We start from the raw sequence: 11,563 nt of genomic DNA, 5'->3' as shown, positions 1-11,563 counted from the left end.
TTCCTATTCCAGAACCTCCAGCAGAATATTCTCTTGATTCATCTGACGAAGACAAAGGTGAGTCGACCTGTTCTTCTCCTGGTCCATCAGCATGCAGTGATCCAGATTTTCACTGTGGTGCATCATCAACCCCACACAGAATAACACAGGAAGAACTAAATGACCTGATTCGTGATTTGGACTTATCAAAGAACAAGGCAGAATTGCTAGGATCAAGACTCCAACAATGGAATCTTCTAGAAGAAGATGTCACAATTACTGCATATCGAAAGCGCCACCAGCAATTGGAGCCTTTCTTCAGAAAGGAAAGTAATCTGATATTCTGTTCCGATATTGAGGGCCTCATGAATGCTTTAAAAATCACTCATGACCCACAAGAATGGAGACTATTTGTGGACTCTTCGAAACTGAGTCTCAAGGCTGTGCTTTTGCACAATGGAAACATTCTTCCATCTATTCCAGTAGCGTATGCTGTCCACATGAAAGAGACATACGATAACTTAAGGCAGCTACTGAATTCCATTGAGTATAACAAGTACAGCTGGCACTTCTGTGGTGATTTGAAGGTAGTTGCCCTTTTAATGGGACTGCAGCAAGGATATACAAAATACATGTGTTTCTTATGCGAGTGGGATAGCCGAGCAAGGGAAATGCACTACATGAGGAAGGAATGGACTCACAGGCAGAATGTAGCCATTGGATAGAAGAATATCCAACACCCAGCTCTGGTTGAGGCTCAGAAAATCTTGCTACCACCCCTTCACATCAAACTAGGTTTGATGAAGAACTTCGTGAAAGCCATTGACCGGACTTTGCCAGCATTCCGATACCTGCATGAAAAATTCCCTCGACTCAGCGAAGCAAAGATTAAAGAGGGAGTTTTTGTGGGTCCTCAGATTCGAGAGCTTTTCAAAGATGACCGGTTCAACAACTTGCTGGAAGGTGACGCGAAACAAGCATGGAATGCTTTTCGCCTAGTTTCTACAAACTTCCTCGGAAATGTTAGGGCAGAAAACTATAAGGAACTAGTAGAAGACATGTTGATGAAGTATAAGAAACTTGGCTGCAATATGTCTCTAAAGATTCACTTCCTTCATTCCCATTTGGATTTCTTTCCTAGCAACTGTGGTATTGTTAGTGATGAACACGGCGAACGTTTTCATCAAGATATCGCAACAATGGAACAAAGATACCAGGGAAAATGGTCCACTACAATGCTGGCTGACTACTGCTGGACACTCCTCAGAGATGCTCCCGAACAGCTGTACAAGAGACAGGCGAAGAAATCTAAGATGTAGTCAATGACTTGATTTTTTATAGGTAGGCTATTACAGTTGACCTTTTACTATTGGAATGCATTTCGTTATGTAAACATTAATTTCTTGCAGATTACAAAAAAACTAGAGCCAATTTTGCAATTTGACTGTCATATTCGTGTTCAGCACATAAAAATTGATAAGAATTGACTAATTTTATTTCAGTAACATGACTTTTGTAAAAATTTGTTGTCCAGTGTTATATAAAGACTTCAGTTCGTCCTTAGAATATTGCTATGATACTGCTTTTTATGATTACCAGTTAATAACTCTTTTGTGATCGCGTATATATATAAATATAAACATGAATCACGTAAAAGATGATTTAATTTGTTATAAAAAGGTCATCTGGGTGACAAGTTTTGGGATGACTTTTCCAACCAATTGGGACGACTTCTCCAACCACTCTGATGTGACTTCTCCAGATACGTTGGGCCGAGATCTCCCAGGGCGAGTTCTCCATGGGGCGAGTTTTCCATGGGGCGAGCTCTATGCATACCCATCCGTACATACATACATACATCCATAAATGCTGGGGATTGCATCGAGACAAGAAAATCCCAGTCAAGTGGTGACATTATTTATCTCCCCACGAGGCTTGGGTTTGTCTCGGTGCAAATCCCAACGTAGATTCCTTTTCCCACGCAATACTTTCCTCTAAAGTGACAACATTTCTACACTTTCGAAATATAGTCAACGCGCGAATGTTTACATGCGGCGCATTAACACATATTCGTCGATGAGGACTGTGGCGTGACAGTTCCGACCGAAGTACACAATTTGTATGCGTGACCAAAACATTATCAACATAAAACGTTCACTAGTATTCAGGTATTATCACATTTAATAAATGGATGTTATGTGACATTAACAGTAAAATAATTAATATTTATTACAATAAAATGTTTCGTTTTCATCAGTTCCAATTTAGAAAAGTTATATTATAAATAATGAAAGGATGCTGGGTACATAGCGAAGGGTTACACGTTACATACGTGACCGTGATTGGATTATTCATGGGTAATTAGAGATCTCCGTCACTATCGAATGCAACTCTTATTTTCTTTGTAGGAGGTGGAACTTTTTTAATTAATATAAAACACCCTCCAAATACAGACCCAGCTGATAACCTTGTGCTGAAATTTCATGTTCACGGTTTCGTGGGAAATTTATATTTTCTGTCTTGGAAATTTTGGCAAGTGTTGCTTATAGTAGTGGATATATGTTCTACATGGAAATATGCTAGTTGAATAACTTGTGGGCAGATAACTGATCCCTTCTAATTGGTAAGTGTATTATTTGTCATTAATGGTTGCAGGTACATGTTTGATTCAGCTGGGTCACAATGGGGTAAACATTGACGATTTTTGCTCTCCTACATTTAAGAGTCAAGATGTTCCATTGCTTTAGTCCATTTTCTTTTTGAGTTACCTTGATCGATTAGTTTTAATCTTATTTTTGTAAGTTATCTCTTTCTCTCGTCCCAAACCTATTTTGATAAATTTCCCTGTGTCGGCATTTGTTGGATAGGAAAACAACCCCATCAGGCCAAGCAGAAGACAACGATGTTTGCGTCCCTTGATAAAGTTGTCCTTAGTGCGAGTACTGCGATGACTGATCTGAGATAACCAGAATGAGATAGAAAAAGCAAAGCGGGTAGATTATTCTGTCGCATGGGTGAGAAAGAAAGAAAGAAAGAAAGATAGATAGATAGATAGATAGATAGATAGATAGATAGATAGATAGACAGATCGGTAGGCCGGTAGGTAGGTAGACAGACAGACATATAGATATCCATGTACACACCAATGCATGGAAGCACTGAGGCATAGACAGAAATACATATATATAAAACTATAATGTGCGGTGCAGTGGTGAATATGTCGTTTAATCACACATTTGGTTATCACTAAAAGGAAACATTTCTTTTTAAAATTTGAACAAGTCTTTGATAAATAAACATAAAATACGGCAAGACATGTTGAGACTCTTAATTCCGAAAAATGCAAAGCTAGTTACTGTCAACGACGCTTTGTTATTTATTTCTGGCTCTTCTCATATTGCAGTTATGTCACAAACAAACGTGTATCTTTCCAAATGATCATTATGTTTTGTTCTTATAATTGTAGAACCAAATGGTATCAATGTTTCTAGACTCAACATACTTTTCGTAATGTAACATTTAAGGTAAAAAACTGTCTTAAGTAAAGTGAAAACAATATAATAAATTACATGTTTAATAATGTATGCTGCATATGTACAAAAATATTGTAAATTTAAATTCTCTCTCTCTCTCTCTCCCTATATATATATATATATATATATATATATATATATATATATATATATATATATATATATATATATATAACAGAATATCAGATAAATATTGATGCTCTCTCTCTCTCTATATATATATATATATATATTATATATACATATGTATATACATATATATATATATATATATATATATATATATATATATATATATATATATATATATATATATATAGAGAGAGAGAGAGAGAGAGAGAGAGAGAGAGAGAGAGAGAGAGATAATCTCTGCATGTGTGTGTGTGTCTTTACATGTTCATGAAGTACATGAAAAGAAGCTCCTTATATCACAGTTTAATTGCTAAATAATTATTGCTCTACAATCCATTGCTGTATTACCCAATCCAACTTGCATAGCTCTGGAATATATATATATATATATATATATATATATATATATATATATATATATATATATATATATATATATATATATATATATAGACTGATTATGATTTATATATTATCAGTCCGATGCTTTAAATAAAATTTAACAATCTATGAACAATTTTATACATTATAGAGGGAAGGAAGCTTTGATTATATCATAACAAAGTGAAATTACTATTTAATATCACACATTAGCAAGACATTTTGCAAGACATTTCCACTTTTGAATGTCATACGTTAGCAAGACATTTCCACTTTTTAATATCATTAGCAAGACATTTTGCAAGCCATTTCCACTCTGTAATGCCATACATTAGCAAGACATTTCCACTTTTGAATGTCATACATTAGCAAGACATTTCCACTTTTGAATGTCATTAGCAAGATATTTCCACTTTTAATGTCATGCATTTGCAAGACATTTCCACTTTCGAATGTCATTAGCAAGACATTTCCACTTTTAATGTCATACATTAGCAAGACATTTCCAGTATTTAATGTTAAATATCAACAAGACATTTACACTCTGTGATGTTGTACATTAGCTTGACATTTCCACTCTTTACTGTCACACATTAGCAAGATATTTCCACCCTGCAATGTTATACATTAGGAAGACATTTACATCCAGTAATGTCATACACTAAGAACTTTTTAAGAATTGCTAATATGAATTTTACAAACAATCTATAATGATCAAACATACTACCATTACATATAGTAGCTTTAATGCATCCCGTCTTCTTCCCTATAAAAGGAATATTACTTACATAATAGTTTCATAGAATGGTCAATGATATATAACAACGAGACGTGATAACACCTTGGCTTTACGAAAAAGCCCATACAAATACATTTATGCTCCAGCGCACCTGCACAGGTTTCACACACATGCATACCCCCTCCACCCCCAATTATATATATATAGGGAGACATACAGTCAGACAGAGTGAGGACAGTAGGCACATACATGAGAAATTTTTTCCATCCAATAAGGCATTATATGCAGTTGTACATAACCCAGAAATAGAGCATGGAATTCCGTTTTGGAAGGAAAAGTGAACAAGCATTAAAGTTGTGGCTCATGCTAATTAGGCCACGAAAATTAGCAAATAGTTACTAAACTTTACTGTGTGACAAAAATCTGAAAATGTGTGAACATCAACAGTCATAAAGTTGATGTATTGGACATGCAGATCATACAATGAGGACGGGAGCAAGACAAATCAACGGGGCTAGTATAATTATATCTATTCTCATATTAATAGTATCATGCTGTAATGGGAACAGAATGTCACACAAAACTTTGTAAACTTCTCTTTCAAGATACCCAATAAAGAGTGAATAAGAAATATATTTTCATGTTCAATAATTAGAAAGGAAAAAAATACATTTACAGTAGAAGCTGATCCTGTGCTCCAAATGGCCTATGATCTTCCATGAACAAGCTCTGTGTTCCTTTTCTCATTTTATGCAGCACCTTCAACCTCTTTCCAAGTTGTCGTCCCATTGTTCCCGCCCATGGTATCTCGTCGTATATCCTCTCCTCTGACTCTGGTACACCAGGAAAGGCTGACATTGATTTAGATATATTTCGCTCTGATTCATCGTATCCAGGTATTTTCCTGGTCAACTCTTCACTTCGTATTCTCCTCCACAAACTTAATTGGGCACCACTAAAATGGCCAAAAGTCTTTGGTGGATCAGGCAGTGGACCTTCTTTCTTCTGATGCATGAGTTGGTGGGACCTTCTCATCTTCTCTAGCTCTTCCTTCTCTTCTGGTGCCTTGTCATTTTCAGTTTCTCTGTATGTATCTCCTAAGATCCTCTTCAAGCTTTGGCCAAGAGACAGTTGCAGTGTTCTAGAAGTCCCATTTGCTTCGTTCAGGTCAAATCTCCCGGAGCCTCTGTACATGGAGGTTCTCAGGGAAGTTTGCAGATTTGCTGACTTACCTATTGCATGACGAGATCCATGCATTTGAATATTCTTGAGCTGCTCCTTAAACTCCTCCCTGATTCTTTCTTCATCCTCCTCCTCCTCATCAGATACATATTCAGGAAGGGGTTCAGCAAGGATCTTCTTACATACTTCCACAGCATCCTCTGCAGTCATTCCACGTTCTTTTTCTGCAAGCTGTCGCTTAAGCTTGGTAGATTTGAATGGATTCCACAGTTCTGTGATGGAGATAAAGTGCTGAAAGGTTCCCCAGCGATGCATGATCATGCCAGCTATTTGGAGTATTAGGATAAAAGCAAATACAAACACAAAAAGAAGCCCAAGCAGGTCGACTTTAGCGACATATTCGTTTGTTGGGGCCGCCTCATCCAAATAGTCATCTTTTGTAGGTGACTGAAACAAAACATGTTTCCATTAACTATTCTTTCTATTTTAAATTATCGAATTTGATTAAGCTGAAATATATATGGTTATTATGTTTCAACAAACATCTTAATGTGTTAAAAATCAATTTATAAAATCTTGTTACAACAGTTTATACAAATATATTTAAGGTCGGAGTATTTGTTTGGATGGAGTAATATTTTCTATATAGCTGCACATATAGCATGAATTATGTTATTATGTTGTATCAAATGAAAACAAACCAGTCTAGAACTCATTTTCAACTCCATGGGCAAGTTTTGAATGAAGATGAATCTTGCATATGAATAGTAAACAAGCAATTTACCATGGCAATGATTGTATGTTTTTGACCTGCATTTTATGGCTATTTTAACTGAAGACAAAAACTGTATGTTTTTGACATGCTTTCTATGGCTATTTTAACTGATGACAATAACTATGTTTTTGAGATGATTTCTATGGCTATTTTAACTGATGCCAATGATTGTATGTTTTTGACTTGCTTTCGTTACTATTTTGACTGATGGCAATAACTGTATGTTTTCGATTTGCTTTCTATGGCTATTTTAACTTATGGCAATGATTGTATGTTTTTGACTTGCTTTCTATGGCTATTTTAACTGATGGCAATGATTGTATGTTTTGACTTGCATTCTATGGCTATTTTAACTGATGGTAATAACTATGTTTTTGACTTGCTTTCTATGGCTATTTTAACGGATGGCAATAACTGTATGTTTTTGATTTGCTTTCTATGGCTATTTTAACTGAATGCAATGATTGTATGTTTTTGACTTGCTTTCTATGGTGATTTTAATGGATGGCAATAACTGTATGTTTTTGACATGCTTTCTATGGCTATTTTAACTGATGGCGATAACCATGTTTTTGACTTGCTTTCTATGGCTATTTTAACTGATGGCAATGATTGTATGTTTTGACTTGCATTCTATGGCTATTTTAACTGATGGTAATAACTATGTTTTTGACTTGCTTTCTATGGCTATTTTAACGGATGGCAATAACTGTATGTTTTTGATTTGCTTTCTATGGCTATTTTAACTGAATGCAATGATTGTATGTTTTTGACTTGCTTTCTATGGTGATTTTAATGGATGGCAATAACTGTATGTTTTTGACATGCTTTCTATGGCTATTTTAACTGATGGCGATAACCATGTTTTTGACTTGCTTTCTATGGCTATTTTAACGGATGGCAATAACAGTATGTTTTTGAGATGCTTTCTATGGCTATTTTAACTGATGGCAATGCTTGTATGTTTTTGACTTGCTTTCATTACTATTTTAACTGATGGCAATAACTGTATGTTTTTGATTTGCTTTCTATGGCTATTTTAACTGATGGCAATGATTGTATGTTTTTGACTTGCTTTCTATGGGTATGTTTTTACCAATGCCAATGCCTGTATGTTTTATTGTTACTTGCTTTCTATGGACAATTTGTAACCAATGGCTATAATTGTATGTTTTTGACTTACTTTCAATGGCTACGTTTTAACTAATGGTTATGATTGTATGATTTTGAATTGCTTTCTATGGATACATTTTAACCATTGCCAATGATACTATGTTTTCTGAATTGTTTTCTACGGATTCAGTTCTTTAAGTCAGTAATTTCTCAACAAAAAGTATTGCCCATATCATGGCTGTTTAATTAATTTCACACAGTTTTTAATAGCAACTTGGGTTCATCCATTCGTACACGTGAAATTCCTTCCCTACACCTCTTGAAAGATTTGCAAATGTGGATTTATATTTCACTTTTATTATTATGGAATAATGAATAAAGTATAAACACTGAAGTACACACTTGTACTTTCTTTCCAACACCACTTCTTTCACAGGGTACATGGTACCAGCTACTTACCGCATATGAAATTGAAACAGTTAGTCCTCCTTTAAGCTGAAACATAAAGTTGATTGCCATCCACAACAGATTGATCATTGCGACACCAAGAGCCACACTGTTTCTGAGTTGGAGAAGGCTGGTGGCCATCTCCTTCTCCCTCTGTGGATCCTTATCCAGTGGATACAGGTATCTAAAGCAAAATAAACTAGTTAATTAAATTATACTTCAATTATAATGCTGTCACGCTATAGAAAATGCATACATATTGAATCATTGCACAAAGTAAAGGACTAAAAGAGCATTCACAGAGTATTGTGTAGATGGAAATATAATGCAATATCTTTCTTCTGTTTTTTAAATGTCAAATTTAACATCTTATTTGCTTCGTCCAAGCCAAATTCGTTATACAAATATGATCATTTGGGAAACAATATATAGTATCAGCTGAAACACATGGCGTGGAATAAAGAGATTCAAGAAGAAAAAAGACATCTAAGTGGATTCCATGATTTCAGCTTTTAATTTTTGTAAAACATAAACAACTTTTTCTGATTTAACACCTGAGGTAATTGTAAAATACCATAAAAGACACGTATCTGACCAATATAATTAACATTTTGTTCCACATTTTTCATCGCTTGGCTAGCTTAGTCATTTAGAAAATTTCCAAAATCTTTCTGCATCAAACATTGGATACTGAGTGCTTATCTTTCGTAAACTTGATAAGGGTCATAGATTCTAATATACATTATATACAAAGCAATTAACAAAGTAAACGGTATGAAAACGGTTCACCTTGCAATAAACCCTTCCCAGAAGGCTTTTTCATTGTCCATCATCTTCATAACTTCTCCTTGTCCAACACCTGTGTCCTCAAGCCATGCTGGATTGATCATGTCATTTCTTTTCATGGGTCCAATTTTGTCGTAGATGTCTTCAGTCTCTCTTCTGCCGCTATCTTGTATTTGTATTGTGATGGTATCATCAATTGACACAGTTTTTTCTCTTCTCTCCTCAAAGGAAATATTGCTTTTCTTTTTTCTTAAGATTCCTTTCAGAGGTCTCTTCTCGCCAGGAATTCTCCCAACTTCGTCGTATTCAGGATCTTCATGTCTAACAGACACATTTATACTGCCTTCCATTTTCTGAGGTACAACAACACTCTCAGGTTGATTCTGTACATCCAGGGTCATTGCATTTGCCTCTTCTTGATTAGTATGCTCTTCTTTGCCCTTGGAAGAAAGACGTTCTAAATTTTCTTGAAGTCTCTTGAAAACATTGACGAACTTATCTTCTTGCTTCTCTTTCTGACCCTCTGTCATTTTACGGAATGTGTCGAATATGTCCTTGATTTGTGCTGACGGGAATAGTCGAGCAAAAAAACTAGGCTTCTCTGCCTTTTCTTTCTTCTTTTTTTCCTCTTCCAATTTTTGTGCCTCCATTTCTTGTTTGGTCATCTTCTTCGGTACCTCTCGTGTTCCCCAGGAAACAACATTTAAATTGACGAGTGAGTATATTATGAGCAGCAAGTATCCACTCGGAATAAGAAGGAAGTACAGCAGACCAAAGACAATATTGAACCACTCCTTTGGATGAAGAAGTGCTGCAATAATGTATATACCAACCAAAAATGTGAGGAATATCACACTGGGGTGGAAGATACCTTCTGTGATGGCCGTCACAATGGTACCAACTAATACAATCATCATAATAAAAGCATACATTCCTGTGAATATTTCTCCTACAAGGATCTGCCACTTGGGTTTCAAAAAGAAGCAAATAACAAAGTAAATCACCGCTGGGGCAAGTGTTGCCAAATATGACCATTCGACTGTTAAATTAAAAACGAGGCGAAATGCTCCGGCTATCATCATCAACACAGTAGCAGGGCCAATCATTGCGGAAACAAGAAGGGCAAACTGGTAGAGTATGTACAACATGCTAATGTTACCATTGACTGATATTGTATTTTTGTAATCAGCCAAAAGGTCCACAATATTTGCCACCGTTGAAGGTGTCCAGCGTCGTCTCTGATTGAAGTATTCCTCAAAACCTTCTGGTGCATAAGTGTAAGCATCTGAGGCTGCAGCATAATCAACCCGGTATCCTTGTTGTAGGAGAAGAGTGCAGAGCCATCGGTCCTCACCTAATGAATTATATAAATATACGAAAGGTCATCATTACGTATGTGACATAAATGTGATGAGTTATGTACATATGATTTTGACTTCGTGAAAACCAAACTTATAGAATCAAAAACCACATTTTGTATTATTTCATACTTTGAATTGTAATACCAACACTTCTAAATCTTTATACTCAATATATTTCATGAAGTGTGTCTCTGTTACCATGGTTACATTGTTAAACTGGTGATGTCAAATGCATGATCAATGTCATGGCAAGTTCATTTGCAGCTAATCGTGAATAATTATGGAATGTAGATCGATAAAGCAAAAATAAAATTGATACAAAATTGAGAACAATATTGGTACAGAAACCTTCCTTCATCAGTTTATTATATCTATCTACAGTGAAAAATTCTAAGGCATAAATGTGTGGTTGAGCTGTGTGAAAGATAGAAGTCACTTGGATGTAATAAAGAGTAGACACCTTTTGATAAAACGTTTAGGTTAACGAAGAGAAGAGATTATTTCACAACACATTTGGGTTAAGAGAGGAGACAATTTCACAACAAGTTTGGGTGAAGAGAGGAGACAATTTCATAGCACGTTTGGGTTAACAAAAGAGAGGAGACTATTTCATTAACAAAGAGAGGTGACTATTTCACAACATGTTAGGGTTAACAAAGACAGCAGATATTTTCACAACACGTTTGGGTGAAGAGAGGAGACAATTTCACAACACATTTGGGTTAACAAAAGAAAGGAGACTATTTCACAACGTGTTTGGGTTAATGATGAGAGGAGACAATTTCACAACACATTTGGGTTAACAAAAGAGAGGAGACTGTTTTATTAACAAAGGGAGGAGACTATTTCACAACACATTTGGGTTAACAAAAGAGAGGAGACTATTTCATTAACAAAGAGAGGAGACTATTTCATTAACAAAGGGAGGAGACTATTTCACAACATGTTTGGGTTAATGAAGAGAGGAGACAATTTCACAACACATTTGGATTAACAAAAGAGAGGAGACTATTTCATTAACAAACAGAGGAGACTATTTCACAACACATTTGGGTTAACAAAAGAGAGGAGACTATTTCATTAATGAAGAGAGGAGACTATTTCACAACACGTCAAGGTCAACAGAGATATTTGA

General features: G+C 35.4%; 1 protein-coding gene across 1 annotated transcript in view; it reads right to left on the bottom strand.

The window, feature by feature from the left end:
* Positions 1 to 3,835: 3,835 nt before the first annotated feature.
* Positions 3,836 to 11,563, bottom strand: part of LOC149792385 (uncharacterized) — a 102,949-nt gene continuing 95,221 nt past the window's right edge. Inside the window, exons 32-34 of the mRNA XM_089970969.1 lie at positions 9,071 to 10,421; positions 8,294 to 8,465; positions 3,836 to 6,393 (exon numbers count right to left, since the gene is read on the bottom strand). Of these exons, the coding sequence (XP_089827095.1) occupies positions 5,437 to 6,393; positions 8,294 to 8,465; positions 9,071 to 10,421 (2,480 nt within the window). The 3' untranslated portion in view covers positions 3,836 to 5,436. The remainder of the gene's footprint in view (positions 6,394 to 8,293; positions 8,466 to 9,070; positions 10,422 to 11,563) is intronic.

The sequence above is a fragment of the Sinohyriopsis cumingii genome, chromosome 9 (assembly GCF_028554795.1).
Source record: "Sinohyriopsis cumingii isolate HCF-2022 chromosome 9, ASM2855479v2, whole genome shotgun sequence".
In the NCBI taxonomy this organism is placed as follows: Eukaryota; Metazoa; Mollusca; class Bivalvia; order Unionida; family Unionidae; genus Sinohyriopsis; species Sinohyriopsis cumingii.
Note: the sequence above shows the minus strand (reverse complement) of the source record. Positions and strands in the feature narration are given on the sequence as shown.